Source organism: Hyaena hyaena, unplaced genomic scaffold (genome assembly GCF_003009895.1).
Source record: "Hyaena hyaena isolate Hyena2069 unplaced genomic scaffold, ASM300989v1 scaffold_1828, whole genome shotgun sequence".
NCBI lineage: Eukaryota > Metazoa > Chordata > Mammalia > Carnivora > Hyaenidae > Hyaena > Hyaena hyaena.
In genome coordinates, this window is record NW_024082464.1 from 167,071 (window position 1) to 185,827 (window position 18,757).

Consider the following 18,757-nt stretch of genomic DNA (forward strand, 5'->3'; position numbering starts at 1 on the left):
GTGTTTTTCATGATGATCAGCTATCAATCACTCCATTAATGTCTGTAGAGACATTCATATTTTCTTTCCATGTTGTCCTTAACACTAACACTCAAATTGGGAGCTATTCACAGAACTTCTGTAAAGTGACCACTAAGTGGAAGACAAACTGATAATGAGATTGCTGCTCTACCTAAGATAGCCCCTGCTCCAAGCATCTCTAGATGTCAGTAGGCCCTTTCTGTGTTTGTATCCTTCCATCCTTAGTTCAGTTCCTTCCATAGTTCCTCTGTGCATGGGAGCATGAAGTTTTAAATATGCAAGCAGAGGCTTCTTCCTTGGTAAGGACAGTTGACCAAAGAGACACAAATAAGATGGCTGCCTCCATGCCGAAAATACTTTTTTGAATTTTATATCTTCCTTTCGTAGAATAATTTGAGACTAGCCATGTTAGAGCCAGAGCTGGATTATTTTGCTTACTGTTTGTCTTTTTCATAGTTGATTAAAAAAATATTTCTGTAAATGTCTAATGAAAAAATGAGTAATTATATAATTTAATGGAATAAAATCAAAGTATCCACAGTAACTTTCAAGGATTCACTTTTTGTTATAACCATTGCTTGAAAAGAACAATTATACAACTCTAAATACCTTGATATTAAGAGTATACCTAGAAATTCATTGAAACAGCAGAAATCTGTCTCTATATCCATCTATCATCCACATGCATGCATCTATAGAAAGATAGAGGTATCAAGTATTCTAGATGTTTATTATTGTGAAAAGCCAATGTGGATCTCCCTCAGTGATATTTATAATAACATTAATATGACTCTAATCAAATTTTTGAGAACTTTTGACACCTTTAAAACTTGGTAAAACATTGTACAATCATTGTTTTTCTCCCCAGATATTTCTTTTCTCCTCATTTAACAGTTAAATTTTCTGAAACATAATTGAGTCAAGTAAGCAGTCATGGTTTAAACTATTTCAAGAATGGATTTTAGGGAGTGAAGGCCCAACGACTTTCTAGAAAATGTGGTCTGATTGTATTCCTGTGAACAAAGATCTTTTTTTTACTGATGCCTGGCATAATGTATTTATGATATCTGGATTATGTCTTCCAAGCCTGTACAAAGAACAAAGATTCCAGAATCATTCTTTGTGTTTGAGATGGGTAACATCACCAGTTAAGATCTTCTTTGTCACAGTTGCAGTCATTTGAAAAGTTGCACCAGTGGCTCTAAAAAGATGATTGTGAGATGATAAATAGAAAGAAATGATGTGTTTTTATAAGGTGGCCTGACACCTGAATATGGTAGCCTTTAAAAATTTAACATTTTGATAAAGCAAATCTTATAGTTTTGAGTTCTCTATTAATTTCTAATACTAAATTGTGTTTGAAGTTTTAAGATTATAGCCTTGCTCTAAAATGATTATATTTTCTTCTTCCTTTGTAGGTAACCCACTAACCAAGGATAAATCAAGTGATCCTCAAGCCTGATTACATTCAACATATGCACAGAAACTTCATTCCTGAGGTGATCTTGAAGGGAGATTTTTATACCACTCACAAGAGGCATTCCAGAGCCTTATTTCCAAGGGATTTCATGGCTCATAATCAGCCTCTTCTTGAAACCAAGACTTTAAAAAAGCTTGACATGAACTTCTATGCCATGAAGATATTGTCAGATTTGAACTGTGTTCAACCTGTAAAATTGCACTTGCTTAAAGAATTTGAAGATGTCATCTGAAGAGTTTGTGTTTCCAAGTGATGTCAGAGACACTCACCTTTTGGGTGTTTGGCTTCGATTGTGACTGGTTTTCTTGTTTCTGAAAGTCTGCCAAGTGCACCAGCCTTCTGCCATGGATGTGTTCCTGGGTCCGGTCCTGTGTTCACTGGCTAGTGGGACTGCACCCGGCTTTACTGATATTTCCTTTGCGAACTTCTCTGGCATGGTGTAGACTGAGACAATTTTATTTGTATCCTAATCTTGGAGCTCTGAAAGCCTTCATGTTTTAACATCTTAAAGTTGCTTTTGTTAAAGGAATGGAAATATATATCCATTGATAATAATTATCGTTGGCAAGTAATAGTTATCTGAATACATCAATCATATAAGAATGTATAGACAAGCTGACATGTTTCCCCAAGGCTAACATTCTGCTGCAGCTATCTGTCAAATAGGTAGTAGTTAGAACTGAATTTCCATTTTCATTATATACTATTTTGTACTTCTAGAGTACTCTCCCTTTCAGTTTTCTTTTAAGTGGGCTTTTCCCTTCATGTTTGTGATTACTTTTTTCCTTCACTCCAGCAGTGAGCAGTCAAGTATGTAGGTAGCCTTCAGTTTCAAAAATTGTCAGGGATGCATGTGGGTTTCTGATTTCTTAGCTTGAGTGTTACTCACTTATATTTCTTCTAGTAATTTTTTAACTATCCTTTATATCATTTTAATAGACTGTCCCTTGCTCGCTCCCAATGACTGTTTGAATGCTTATATATTTGTTTGTTCAGTCTGTTAATAGAATTATTCATTTTTCTTTATAAATATTTGCTTATAATTATCCCATTCAAACAATTTCTTTGGTCAGTTCTGTCCTCATTTTCATAGTCATTTTAACATTTCTGTCTTTCAGTTCTACAGGAAAGTCTTACAAATATTTAAAGGCCTTAAACATGTATGTACTTTTTCCCTAAGTTATTACAGAATGTATAATTTTATACTACATTTGTTTCATTTGTTATGTGAAGGAAGAATTGAAATCTCATAGCCATTCTGTAATAGGGATGTAAAGGGAAAGACTTCTTTGCTTACTAATCTTAGACTAATAGAAAGATACTTCAAAAACTGTCCTATTAGAAGTTCCATTATGTTAGAGACGATGTGAATATCTTTCATATTTTTAAAACTCACTGACATGGCCAATAAATTATATGTTGGCTTCCATGATGGGAGCTGACATACCTTAGAGAATTTTGGTCTTTAGGTAACAAATTTCAAAGACTAATACATTTCCCAGAATGTCTCTGGGCAGAAAAATTAAAAGTGTAAAACTTGTTCAAAATTAAATTTTAAAAGTATACTTTTGACACTAAATCAATCAAAAAGTATACTGCCCCCACAAATCCATGGAATGAAATTACTTCTTCCCTCCATTTTAATTATGCATAAAATGAATTAGATGGTTCTGAGTAGATTTTACAATAGTTCAAGACTGTATGCATTCAGAAAGAAAGAACAGTTGTGCTGGACTTTTTGCATCAGTTATATCATTAATTTCTTTGGAACAGAGTTAGAAAACTATATTATTTTGGAAATTATGAATTTGTCCTAGGTTTGTTTGAAATTGTAGATCATGCTTCTCAGTTTTTTAAATGTGTCCTTTAAAACAAAACTGGAAATTCTGTATTATATACAAGTGTAACACATGCATATCAATAGAAAAAAAATGGAATTTCAATTATACTAACTAGATTATCCCCCATAGATTAATGTTGTGACTATTCAGAAAAGTTAAATAAAATTGGGATATAAAATGGACTCTCTTTCATGAGTTACATTTGGAGAATCTGTTTTCTGATTCTGTTTTATAAAAAAAAAATTTTTTTAAGGTTTATTGATTTTTGAGAGAGAGAGGGAGAGAGAATCTGAAGCAGGCTCCAGGCTCTGAGCTGTCAGTATAGAGCCTGATGTGGGGCCTCAACTCATGAACCATGAGATCATGACATGAGCCTGAAGTCAGACGCTTAACCCATTGAGCCACCCAGGATCCCCTCTAGTGTTTTATTTTAAAAATCCTTCTGTTACTGTTCAGGAAAATCTCTGAATTAATGGGAAAGCTTATATAAAATTTTCAATATCATTTTGATAAAAATCCATGGCAAACCTTGCCATTTACACAAGGTTCCAATAACTGATTTGCTTCTTTGCTAGGAAACAACTGAAAAACATATATTACACTTGTGCTACTTGCCCACATCTTGACTATGAACACAACTGCTATATGTTTGCTACCAATATGCAAAGTTCTAATTACACAAATTGTTAACAGGCTGTTTATCCTTTGAAATTCATTACATATGGAAATATTAATGAAAATATAAGGTATGGTTACAGCCCAGCTTTTAAATGTTTTAAAAAGCAAGTTTTAAAAATAGTTAAAATTCAAAAGAAGTTACAAGAAAGAACAGAGAACTTCTGTGTACCCTTTCCCCACTGTTTTCTAGTGTTAAAACCTTACAAAACAAGGAAACTAACATTGGTACAATACTTTTAACTCAAATACAGACCTTATTTAGATTTTACCAGTTTCACATGCACTGTGTGTGTGGGGGTAGGGGTGGGGAGAGAGAGAGAGAGAGATCTTATCCTTTTCAATTAACTTGTCAAACATTCACCGTAGTGTGGAGTAGAGTATAGACTATGGTCAATGAGTGACTGATTTGTAATAAGTTTTTCAAGTTCTCTATGTTTAGAATAACATCCTTTAGCTTTATTTTCCTTTACTCTCATATACTCTCATTGCTTTACCTAATGGAAACTTTCAGTTTTATTACCAGACAGTACCACATGTGATTTCAAATAGAATTTTGACTTAAATAGGTAGGAGGAATACTGAGAGCCTATATCTAAGGTTGAAATAAAAAAGGGGTTGATCCTGTTTTCTATTTCCCTCAGCAAGTCCTGTGCTATCACACAATGCTGTACATTGGGTTGTGGCTTTTGATAACACACAAGAACTAATAGCACAGTGATTAAATGGAACTTGGATCTTTTTAAAGTTTTGATTCTTTTCTCAATTCATAAGTGATACATTCATATGAAAGAGCCATATATGCAAAAGTATCAAATAGTAGTTTTAATCATTCTGCCCTTTCTCACTTTTACTGACTTATTTTGGAGTGGGGTGATTTAGAATGACAGTAGACACTTCATGAGGAGAAACGGAAAAAACAGAGAAGTACACTGGGCAGCCTCCTGGTCCCCTCACACACAGAGAGAACTCCTAGTGGTGCACTACTATTTTTATCAAGGTAAGGGCTGTAGGTATAGAGCTCTTGAAAAAGAGTAGTGGTACCAGATTTCTTCTTCCTTGTTTTTATTTGAACTGTGTGAAGCTGTGAAAGGTACTGTAGGCATTACAGTTATCTGGCATTTAACTGACAGTTACTAAATTCCTAGTAGGTACAAATGTATCTGGCTAGATTACATTTTGGGGTACCTGGGGTTTAGCCTTTAAAATATTTTAAAATCAAATCACTAGATTATTTTTTTCAATGATTTCCATATGCATGGCACTATGCTATCTTTGGGAAAATGGGTGCACAGAAGACTTTTAAATATTACACATTTGTCTTAATTTTTTTCTTATGTTTTCAATATATTACAAATTACTAAATAGGTACTATGTCCTCAAACGTTTTCTGGAAATTCTATTATACAAAGTGACTGAACTTTATTTATTTATTTATTTATGAGCTTTATTCTAGACATTAGGTGAGGAGTGCAGTGCATATCCAAAGTTGTGTATTTATAAATTTTAGTCACAAAACTGTGATGAAGAATCTTAAAGAAGAGAGATTGTGGACTTGAAGAGAAATGACAGAGGAGTAAAATAATCAAGGTAGAGGGAATGAGAGCCTGAGCTTGGACTATTGCACTGAGAAGAATGTGAAACAGTGGCTATCAATTCCAGTTGGAATTTAAATTACTTGAGGATTGTAACAATTACCCATGCCTGACCTTACTCTCTGATATTCTCTTACTTGGGCTCAGGCTTTAATCCTAGACCAATCATTTTTTTTAAAGCTCCCCAGGTGATTCTAATGAGCACCAAACGTCAAGAGCCACTAATGAAGGGTTTTGGCCAAGGTGGGAGTTATGAGTTGGGTGAAATCACTGGAGGAGCGAAAGAGAGGCTTGGAAGGGAACTCCAGAATGTCCTAAGCCTACAAAGATGGAATGGTTGAGATTCAGTTACATCTGACAGAAAAAAAATCTGGGGAAAAGAAGGCTGAACAGCCAGTAGAGACAATGAGTTAATTTTTTTAAGCCTGTGGAGTTTAAAGTGTCAATGAAACATTCAGAAAGGTCATATCAGATAAGAATTGAACAGGTTTTATTGGATTTGTAATTAGAGATTATTGTTGGTCTTGGAAAGAGCAGTTTCAATGAAGTGCTTATTGCAGAATTGAGCTTTCCATGGGTAGGAGAGTGAATGAGATTTGAAAGTAAAAATAGCAGACATAGACTTCTCTTTCAGTGGGAAATGAAAAGCAAAGTAGGGTAATGTATAATGAAGAGGAGGTAGAATTCAAAATGCATTTTTTAAAATATAGAAGATATAAATGTGTGTTTATATATGCTGGAAAAGAAGGATGGAAGATGGGGAAGAGGTGTATTAAGAAACTAGAACTGGTGGCGCTTGAGTGGCTCAGTGAGTTAAGAGACCAACTCTTGGTTTTGCCTCAGGTCATGATCTCACAGTTCCTGAGTTTAAGCCCCATGATGATAGTGCAGAGCCATCGTGGGATTCTCTCTCTCCCTTTCTCTGCTCTTTCCTTGCTCTCTTTTGCACTCTCTCTCAGAATAAGTAAACATTAAAGAAAAAAGAACCTAGAACTGAAAATAAAAAGGAATTGAAGGCAGGGGTGTCCATATCTAGATGGAAAGAAAGTTATAACACATAAGGAATAAACAGAACAAAATCCCAAAGAAAATCTACTGGGGTGAGCAGTAAATAAGCAATTGGTGCTTAGGTCTTTGGTGATCCTCCACAAAACTGTGTCACTAGTATGGTGGACCATGAGGTGAGGAACTAGGGTTGATTAGTGCAAGAGTATCAGCTTATACCAAGGCTACTGAGACTTTAGTTAATATGCCAAGATCATAAATATATGAGAAATTAGCTACATCACAATACTTTTATTTATAATGTAAAAATACTTAGTCTCAGGACTATTGTGAAGATGCAATGAGTTAATATATCCAAAGTACAGAATCTAGTGCATAGTATTTACTAAATGGTGGTTCTTCATTTGTGAGAGAGGTCAGTTCTGTTCACCCTGCAGTTAGTGTAAAAATTATATTGATGGAAAATAATAAAATCATATAATTTATGATATAAAAGTTTTGGGGCCTGCTGGTATATGGGCAGATGTAGAGGCATTACATTTAAACCACTTTTTTCAGGACTGTGGCTGCAAAGAAGGTTGAAGAGTAGTGGCATAACAAGTAGAATGTGTGTGTGTGTGTGTGTGTGTGTGTGTTTTGACACAGACCAGAAAGGTTCACAGGCTGAGTGAAAAAGAAGTAGAGAAGGAGACAGTGATAAAAGAAGGAATTTATTGGGAATAGGTTGGGAATATCAAAGTGAAGGTTAAGTGTGAGAGGAATCTATGTTTCTGCTGTTAGATAAATGAACTAAAACGAGTGAAACTACAGAGAAATTAAGAGCGAGGTTAAGAGAAATAATGCCTAGGATCCTCCGGGCTGAGGGAATAGCAGCACATGCAGGTCTTAAATAGATGAGATTTATCTGCTGAGAATACAAGATACAGAGTTTGGTTTGAAATCAAGGGGGACAGAAAATATTTGAAGCAAACTTTGGTGTTTTTAGATACCCAGAGCTCAAAAGACAATAAAGTCACAGTATAGAGCATTTAATTGGTAGAGATATGTGATTTTCCTTTATTGTAATGCAGTCTGGACAAAGAACAGGTAAAAAATAAATAGTTGGGATCATCTTTGGGTGAACATAGTCAAGGTTAAAAAAAATGCTAGTATCACTTGAGTACTTACTCTGTGACAAGAATTCTAAGAACTTCATTACTGAAGTTAATCTTATTTGAATTATATATTGCTGTTACTACTATTTTGTAATAAGAGACTGGGAGCACAGAGAGGTTGAACAGTTTCCCTAGAGTCACAGTAAGTGGCAGAACCAGGATTTTAACCTCTGTAGTAGTAAATAGTAGGGTGTCAGTTTACATGCTATTGAAGGAGTATATTATAGGGCTAGAGGAAGACACAGAGGGCAAGTAAAATGAAAGGGAATGATGCTTATAAATTTAGAGAGGGACATAGAAACTAGATTTGAAAGTGGAGGGCAGTTTTATTGGAGATAAAGGATAAGGAAAAATCCATTAATTAACAGATCATTTTGTGTTCCTGTGTGCCAAGAACTGTGTTAGAAGCAATGAATAAAATATAAGTATAGTTGGCCCTTGGACAGCCCAGGTATATATGATATAAAATATCATATTTTATATGATTATATATATATCATATAAAATGTGTGCTATCTGATCAACAATAGGCTATTAGTAGTTAAGTTTTAAGTAGTTAAGTAGTTAAGTTTTGGGGGTTAGTAGTTAAGTTTCTGTATCCAAAGTTATACAGGAGACTTCAGGTACAAGCTTGTGACATAGAAAGACACTGAACTCACTTCCTCCATGGACACACCAAATATACATCTATTTATACAGCAATTCCTCCTGAAGAAAAACCAAAGCCTGACTGAACGCTTTTTGCACAACAAAAGACAGAGAGACCATGTACAAAATAGGAAAAGAGACAGAGATACCATAACAAAGGGAACCCCCACCCCCAATGCTACAAACTGCAGTGTGGAGGGATAGTACTGATAGGCATGAGCAGATTCATTTACCCAAAAGTCCTCAACAAAATGTTAGCAAACCAAATTTAACAATGCATTCAAAGGACTATTCACCACAATCAAATGGAATATATTCTGGGGATACAAAGATGTTTCAACATTTGCAAATCAATTAATGTAATACACCACATTAACCAAATGAAGGATAAAAATGATAGAATCATCTCAAGAGATGTATAAAAAGCATTTGACAAACTTCAACACCCATTCATTTAAAAGTTCTCCACAAAGTGGGTAACTCTCAACAAATGGGTTTACAGGAATATACCTCAACATAATATAGGCCATATATGACAAACACAAAGATAACATTATACTCAATGATGAAAACCTGAGAGCTTTTTCTCTAAGGTCAAGAACAAGACAGGAATGTCCACTCTCACCACTTTTATTGAATATAGTATTGGAAGTCTAACCCACAGCAATCAGACAAGAAAAATATATAAAAGACATCCAAATTGGTAAGGTAAAAGTAATATTGTTAGAATTTGCAGATAACATGATATTGTACAGAGAAAACTAAAGACTACCAAAAAACTATTAAAAGTAATAATGAATTTGGTAAAGTTGCAGGATACAAAATTAATATACATAAATTTGATGCATTTCTATACACTAATAACAAAGTAGCAGAAAAAGAAATTAAGAAAGAATTCCGTTTATAATTACACCACCAGCAATAACAAAAATACCTAAGAATCAACCAAAGATGTAAAATACCATACTCTGAAAACTATAAAATATTCATGAAAACAACTGAAAGCAACACAAACAAATTCAAAAATCTAACATGTTCATGCACTGGAAGAATTTATACTGTTAAAATGTTCATATTACCCAAAGCAATCTACGGATTCAAAGCAATACCCATCAAAATAGCAACATTTTCCACAGAACTATAATAAATAATATCAAAATTTGTATGGATCCAAAAAAAAACCCACTCAAATAATTAAAGCAATTTTGAGGAAGAAAAACAAAACTGGAGCTATCAGAATCTCACTATAAGATTTACTACAAAGCTATAGTTATCAAAATAGTATGGTATTTGTACAAAAATAGACATATAGATCACTAGAATAGAGTTCAGAAATAAACCCATACTTATATGGTCAATTAATCTGTGACAAGGGAGGCAAGAATATACAATGGGAAAAAGACAATCTCTTCAATAAATGGTGCTGGGAGTACCCAACATTGGACAGCTACAAGCAAAAGAGTGAAACTAGAGTACTTTCTTACATCATCCACAAAAAGTAAACTCAAAATGGATTAAAGACCTAAATGTGAGACCTAAAACATAAAACTCCTAAAAGAAAATATAGGCCATAATCTTTTGGGCATCAGCCTTGACAACATTTTTCTAGACATGTCTCCTTAGGCAAGAAAAACAAAAGCAAAAACAAATTATTGGGACTATAAAATAAAAACTTTTACACGGCAAAGAAAACCATCAATAAAACAAAAAGGCAACCCAATAAATGGGATATGATATTTTCAAATGATTTATCTGATAAGGGGTTAAATCTAAAAGACACATGAAAAGATGCTCAGCATCACTAATGATGAGGAAAATGCAAATGAAAACCACAATGAAATATTATTTTATAACAGAATGGCTAGTATTTTAAGACATGAAATAACAAATGTTATTAATATAGGGAAAAAAAAGAAACTGCTGGTTTGAATATAAAATGGTGCAGCCATTGAGGTATGGAAGTTCATCAAAAAATTAAAGATAGAAATAACATATTATCCATCAATTCCACTACTGGTTATTTACCCAAAGAAAACAAAAACACTAATCTGAAATGATATATGCACCCCTATGTTTACGGCAATATTATTTACAATAGCCAAGATATGGAAGCAACTTAAGTGTCCACTGATAGCTTAATGGATAAAGAAGATGTGGTGGGTATATATGTAAATACACACACACACACACACACACACACACACAGACACACACACACACACAATGGAATACTGCTTAGCCATAAGAATGAGAGCTTGCCATTTGTGAAAACATGGATGACCTAGAGTAAATTATGCTAAGTGAAATTAGTCAGAGAAAGACAAATGCCATATGATTTCACTTATATAGTGAAACAAAACAAACAAAAGCAGAAATGGACCCATAAACACAGACAACAACCTGGTAATTGCCAGAGGGAGGCGGCTGGGGAATGGGCCAATGAAGAGGAATGGGAGGTACAGGCTTCCATTTACAGAATGGATAAGTCACAGGGTGAAAGGTATAGCACAGGGAAAAGTCAACGGTATTTCAGCAGTATTGTATGGTGACAGATAGAAGCTACACTCCTGAATGGCGCATAATGTATAGAGTTGTTGAATCACTGTTTTTAACCTAACACTAAGGTAACAGTGTGTCAACTATACTTCAATTAGAAAAAGGTTATACATTGATTTTCAACTGTACATGGGGTCAGTGCCTCTAGCCCTGCATTCAAGGGTCAAATATAGTAAACTTTACCTTCTTTTCAAATGATATCCTTATTGGAAGGGGTAATAAACTGAATTTGAAGCCACTTCGCTTTAGAATCTTCAGATAGATGGAATGAGGCACTGAGATTACATAGTAGACTAGAGAGGGAGCCAACTGAATGTAAGATGAGGAAATGAAGAGCAGGGAGATAAAATACTTTAGAAAGAAGCCTATTCTTTTGATGAGGATAGGCATGTTTTAATTACTGGGAACCTCAGCAATGTCTGAGTATGTTATGGAAGAGAGACTACAAATAGTCAGCATTCTATATTAAAGGATCACATCTGATTCATAATTGGAAGTGAGGTTTCCTATTTTTCTGCCCAACTTCCATGTATCAAGAGAAGATCTGTTAGAATGGTGTATCAGTTATCCACGCCTATGTAATACCCAACTCAACAACACAGAAACATAAAACAATAATCCTCAATTATTGCTTCCAAATCTATGGGTCAGCTAGGAAATTGTGCTGTTCATGGCTGGGCTCACCCTTGGGACTGCTAGTGGTTGTGGATGCACAGGCAGTGTTGAGTTTGTCTGGACTCTCACATGTGTTCAAGACTTTTGGATACAGGCCAATCTACCATTATCTTAGTGGAACAACTGGGTTCTTCCATGTGGTATGTCACCTTTCACGTGCTTGGCTTGTTCTCATGGCAGAGAAAGCAAGGTTCTGAGACAATCAAGAGATCAGCAAAGTCTCAGGACTGGGACATACTCACTTTGGCTATGTTCTATGTCCAAAGCAAGTTATAAGGGTAGGTCATATTCCAGGAGTAGAGAAACAGACTCCACCTTTTGGTGAAAGTTGCTGCAAAGTCACAATACAAGGCTAGATGCAGGAAAGGGTGAAGAATTGGAGCCATTTTTTCAGTCACCAGTAGTGGCTTCATGCTAGTCTTCAATGCAAATTTTCTTGCTTATCTGAATAATCTTTTCAATCCTAATGGATTTTGATATAAATGAACTTTAAATTCTTCAATGGCTCCCCACTATCCTGATATGAAACCTATATTTTGTATCAAACATAAATGTCATTCCATTATTTGGCCCCTGCCTACTTCTTCTTACCTCCTCCCCTGTGCCTGTACAATGAATCCTGTCACATCCAAGTCCTTGTACTTCTTAAAACACACTTGCTCCTCCAAATACATATTTTGCTTCTGAAGGATTCTTTCTCCATCTTTCCCTCGCCATTTTCAATCAGCTATTTCTCATATCTGTAAGTTTAAATTATCAGATTCTGTTGATAATGGATATTTCCACCATAAAATTAAGTGGATGAATAATGGGATGTTATCATAAGACTGATATCAGTAAAACAGTTTTGAGGTAAAGTCTTCCTAGAACCAAACTCTCAATGAAGACTCTCAACAAGGACTTTATTGAATTCAGGGTTCTACAAAGGGTAGTTTATATTAAATATTTAAACTTAGTTTTCTCTGTTTTATTTTTCTGTTGATATTTTATAATTTGAATTGAAAATATTTTACAGAGATGTTTTCTGGAGTTGCTTGTGAGGTACTTATTTGTGATCCATCCATTCCCAAGTCCTTTTTTTTTTTTGGCTTTAGAGCTTTCCTTTACAGTATGTACCTCCACCAAGTCTCCCCTGACCTCCACAGAATGTAGGTGCCTTTTCTCCATGCTCACATTGCTTTCTTTTGCAATGTTCCTTTGCTGTCTGGCTAACTTCTGCAATTCTAGTATTTTCCCCTTGATGATTTTATTGTGTAGCAGTCCCTGGGATGTAGCAGGCAGCCAAGACATTGCTTATTAAGTGAATCATTGCATGATTTAATGTACACTACATTAAAGGCACATTTAGTAATAACTGAGTTTGCTTCTTGTTGATTGACTAACTTGTTCCTTATTCAGAATGCTGAGTATCAGCTGTTAGGAAAGATTCTGGCAAATGGAGCATGATGGTGATTTGCAGTGCAAATGTCACATTAATTCTTTTTGTTTTCTGGCTGATAGTTAAATCTCTTGTACTATGCATCAAAAATGTCACAGCTAAACAATCTGAAGGATTAAACGGTTCTTCATAATTTCCATGCTGCTAAATGGCAGGAAGGTATTACATAACCATAGTTGTCAGTCTTTGCTGATGAGTTCACATAGAAAACACATCCTTTTTTTTTTTTCTTTTTTACTTTGAAGACATTAAGAGACACACTCAAATTACAATTTAAAAGTTGTTTGTTCTGAAGTACACAGTCTATTGCTATTTCATTGTCAGTAATTTCAAATATTTTACTAAAATTATCAACAGAACTGGTCACTGTTTATTTTCACTTTCAGTGCTTTCTGTGAATTTCTTTAACACTTTTATCAAGATAATTTTAGAAGTTTTAAAATTTCATATTGTTTCATAATGACCTATGACGTATGTTGCCAGCATCTCTAAACACTAGTGGAACCCTAAATGTTCTTTTTGCCTTAATTGTTTCTTGTGGCATCCCTAGTGATATTATATGAAACTCATTTGACCCTCCTCATTTCACCTCTGGCTTAACATTATGCCCCTGTCTTGTCTTGTGGTTCCTATTTAGTTTTAAAAAGTTAAAACGGTCAATTATTTCTTTTAAAAGACTCATTATCAGAGCCAGTTTAAATGAGAAGCATGTGGCAGTTGTGAAAGAGAAAGTATGAGCTATCTCTGAGCATCTCTTATAGGTTTACTGAAAAAGAATACTTGAGAATGGATTATAGATAATTACTTCACAACGAGCTTTTTAAAATCCAATTACAGGTTTTCTTATTTAAGTCAAAAAATAGAAAAAAAGAAAAATTTAAGGCTCACTTAAATGAAATGTCCTATTTTGCAGAATATTGAGTCCATCTTGGGAGTTTAACTGTGGGAAGACTTTGTAATAGCACTGTCTTCCTATAACAGGATTCCACAGATAGCATTATGATGAATCTCCTGTATGTGTTCATTTAATTTCAGGGGTTGCTGCACTAAACAATAAACTGAATTTGAGAACTTGAATCTGGATGTGTCTTGTCACTTTTTTCCCAGTCAGTTCAATCAAACGTCATTCTATTCAATTGAATATAGACAGGGTGAATTTCAAGTAAGAGAAAATTCAACCTGAGTGACAGATTTTCTCTTAAAGTTACTTTTGTTTGATTTTATTTTTTTTTCCTTCTTTGCTGTGAAACCATACAACGGAGCGGAAACCAGGATGTCAATTCTACCATTGCTTGCTGCTTCTGACTCAGGCTTCTGGGTCAGTGAAACTAATTACTCCATCCATGCCTTAAATGGTCATATAGGTTGAACACTGTACAAATCCAGGAAGTACCATTTACATATGTCATTATATAAATGTCAGTCTTGGGGAGTTGTGCAGTGTCCACTAGGCACAACTGTAAACAGAATCTCTGTTGAATTTTGTCATCGTGAAAGAGATATCACCTCCTGTTTTGTTTCAAAGGAATACAGAGAATAAGAGTGACAGAGATTTTCTATTTGTGACTTAGGCGTTTTTTGAGGACTCTGTAGAGAATCTGGGCTATGATCTGATACACTGTGACCTTGACAAGCAAATGACTTAACCTCTTTGGGCCTCAATTTTTTTATCAGTGAAAGACAAATAATAATATGTTTTTTCTGCTGTCCAGAGCTATTATGAAGATGAAATGAGAGATTGGTTAATTCTCTGCAAAGTTAAATGTGCTAGGCAAATGTGTTCTAGTATTATTACCATTGTGAGAGTTTGCCAGAGAAGACACATGGCATTTGATCTTGGTGAAATCTGTATAACATTCTATCAGTGAGAGCTATTTACAGTATATTGTTAATTAAAACAAGAGCATATTACACTGATTACACTGTGGTTCTTACAAGGCTTTAATACTGTAACAATTAGAAGCACATTTTCTTTTAAACATTTATAGATTTGAGTAAAAGGGGCAGTGTGTGGCATTCTTATGCTATCCTAAGGACTGAGTTGCACTATAATTCTCTTACTCCTAATTAGAAATGCTTATTTTTCTTCAAAAGGAGATCTTCAAGTCAGTTTGCAGCCTCAGTAAAAGACAAAATGTAAACAATAGCTTAATTACTTTACAAACAATTATTTGTCATATATGGTTTACACCTTCTACAAATTTTCACTCATGTAGTACTCATAGCCACTTCATAAAGTAGGTACTATTATTATCTGCCTTTTGCTGAGGGGAAATTAAAGCAGCAGAGATTACGTAATTGACGTGCGTCGCATAGTAAGTGTTAGAGCCAGATTCAAATCCTAGATATATGGCTACAAAAGTCTGTGGCTCCTGAGCATTGACTTGTTATCAGTCATGGTATTCACTTTAGTTGTGTATAGGCAAACACTACAGATCACACGGGTAATGTGCAGAGATGCTTACAATTTCTACATCAGGTGATTTGAGTGTTGTAAAACAAGGCTTAGGTTAAAGGCCATAGTTTCATTGACAACTTTCCATGTGAATCAACACTATTTGTTTATGCGGTCCACTCTTGTGGACTAGAAAAAGTGAAAGAAGAGATGGGCAAATATCAAACATTCCCAGTGACTCATCATGTGTTTCCCACTGCTGACCAGATGTCATATTTGAATATTCACACAACTATGATAGCACATGGGATGCTATCACATGCGGAGGCTTTTCCATGTCCAGTTTAATATTCCTAAACAAATGTCCTATTATTGGGAGTCAAAATTTCCAGCAAATGAGAACAAAGTACCATATGGAGGCTTACATGTCTTTTAAAAAATATTGTGTAGCTTGGTCATGTTTTTTCACTGTAGCTATGTTAACATTTTTATCAAGGGAATTCTATGTAACTTGAAATTATGTTGTAACCTAGGATATGATACACCTACTCTTTGTACCATAATCTAACCATTATTTTCTTTCAATCTTTGGAAATCAAAAGTACATATACTATCCCTAGTCTTCCAGCACTTCTCCATTATCCACGATTAGTCAATGATTATCATTCAAGGGTTTAACATTATAATCTAGGAGTTCTTTCAGTAATTTTGAGAGACAGTCCATGTCAGATGGAATCATGAATCCATTAAAAGAATCTCCTCCCTCACATATGCACTTGATACCGTATTCCTAATGTTAACTACCTCTTTACAATAAAGACTAATTCCTTTTGAGAAAGCAGGCAGAAATAAAACAGAAATTAAAGAGAGATATTGTATTTTAAAACACATCTCCTGCAATATTGGACCCTTAATTTATTTAATTTCATTTGAAATTTATTACAGTCATGTGAGAAGATACCTAATTACTGAATTTACAGAGAACATTGATTCAGAGATATAAGTAACTATCTGAGGGCTATAAAACCATTAAGCAAATCATTGGAAGTCAAATCCAAATCTCCCCAAACTCCAAAGTACTTTATACTTTCTATTTCATTTTGCAATTCTCTCTCAACCACCATTTAACATAAGCAATTAGCTAATGCAGGGGGATTTGGGTTTTAAGAGAAATTAAAGAGACTGTTTAGTTTTACAAGAATTTCCCACATGTTTCAGTTCTTGATTTCCAGTTACTATTTATACAAGTCTATACTGTAAAGTCTATACTTAAAGTGCTATCATCTTTTGAATATTTATTTTTCTTTTTCTTTTAAGTAACTGGAGCTCCTTATAGAGTTCTCTTTGTAGCTCTACCAATATTTTTAGGTAAATTTTCCTACACCATTTTCAACTTCTCAGTCACTCTTGAAGAACTTGTGTTTCAATTTACAAGAATCTATCAACATCTTTGACTAAGAATTCCTAGAGACAAACTTTGATCCACTTAAAAGCAGCCACAAGTATTTTTACTACATCCAGAACTAATCCATTCACTTAAGACTCCTTTGAATCACATAAAAGTGAAGATTGATCATATTGTCAGGGTTGCCTTCACTTAGAATCACAGTTATTAAGGTTGAAAACTTATAATGTTTGCACAATGGTAATTTATGCTAGTGTATTTTGTTATTTTATGGATTCTATATATTTTTAATATTTTATTTATTTTTTACAGAGAGAGAGAGGCAGAGAGCAGGCAGGGGAGGGACAGAGAGAGAGGGAGACAGAGAATCTGAAGCAGGCTCTAGGCAGAGCTGTCAGTACAGAGCCTGATGTGGGGCTTGAACTCATGGACTGTGAGGTCATGACCTGAGTCAAAGTTGGATGTTTAACTGACTGAGCCACCCAGGTGTCCCTGGATTCTATCTTTAAAAGATAAATTATTATTCAAGACAAGCTAAATCCTCTTATTTCATTGAATTCCGATTTGGTACAATGAAGCATATATAAGTTTTTAATGTAAAATCTGCTGTCATTTCATTTAGATCATTAGTATTTTCTTACATAAGTGTATACAATAAAATGCATTAAAATATTTAATCAAAGATTAAGTATAAATAATTAAATAGAATTAGAGATTTGCTAAGTTAGATTAGTAATATCTCAACCTAATCACTTTTAGGAAATCTTTATATGTGAATATTTCAGGAGGTTTAATTTTTTAAACCATGACGATTAAAATTTTTCTCTTCACTGTTTAGACTTTCTCCCTAAGCAACATCTTCCACACTGATGACTCTTCAAATGTGTATTTTCAGCCTTGATCTTGCCCTTGAATTCCAAGATCATTAGTCCAAAAACCTACATCCAGACATCCTCACTCAACTGTCTAATTGGTATTTTAAACAGAACATGAGCACAACAAATCATTCTTCTTTCTATCTTAAGTCTCTTCTAATGTTACAATCACTATATACTTAGTTTTGCATGTTAAACAATTAGTCACCTTTAAGTCTTCTCATTTTTTCCCCTTTACATCTACTCCATCAGCAGTGCTATTCACTTTACAGCTCCAAATATCTTAAATCCACTTTTCTTTATTTCTTTTTCCATCACCCTAGTCTAATTCACTAGGTAATTTACTTAGGTAAATGAGAAAGTTTCTTAATTGATCATCCCACTCCCATACAGACCACTGACTATAATCCATTCTGCACACAACAGCCAGAAAAACTTTTAAAAGGATAAATTTACCTTTCAGCAAATTGTGCTGGGGCAATTTTACACTCATAGGCAAACAAACCAACAAAAACAGATAAAACAAACAAAAAATACCGCACCTTAACCAAAATGTCATACCTTGTACAAAAATTAAAACAGATTATGAGTTTAAATGTAAAATATAAAACAATAAAAATATTTTTTAAGTAGGAGACATATTTGGGGTTTTGATTTAGGCAAATAAATCTTATATTTGAGACTAAAACATAATCCATTAAAGGAAAAAATTCAAAACTGGGACTTGATCAAAATTAAAAACTTTTGCTTTGTGAAAAACCTGGTGAAAAGGTTGAAGAGAGGACTTGGGGCAAGATGGTGGAGAAGTAAGGAGCTCCGTACTTGCACTCGCGCCCATACATCACACACAAAAGATCTGAAGACACTGGAAACCTTACAAAACCTGAGAGATTGGGAGAAAAAAGACGCAGAATCCATTGAGAGAGCCTTCTAACGTGAGTGCGAACCGGGGAAGATAAAATCGGGCCGGGATCGGAGACTCCAGGGTGGGAGG

General features: G+C 34.5%; 1 protein-coding gene across 2 annotated transcripts in view; it reads left to right on the plus strand.

Annotated features, from left to right (window-relative positions):
* Positions 1 to 3,513, plus strand: part of TAFA2 (TAFA chemokine like family member 2) — a 153,560-nt gene extending 150,047 nt beyond the window's left edge. For both annotated transcript variants that reach the window (XM_039224955.1, XM_039224954.1), the window contains one exon: positions 1,440 to 3,513. Coding sequence is in view for 1 of the 2 variants with exons in the window: in XM_039224954.1 (XP_039080885.1) it covers positions 1,440 to 1,451 (12 nt within the window). In the remaining variant the exon portion in view is untranslated. The remainder of the gene's footprint in view (positions 1 to 1,439) is intronic.
* Positions 3,514 to 18,757: the final 15,244 nt, after the last annotated feature.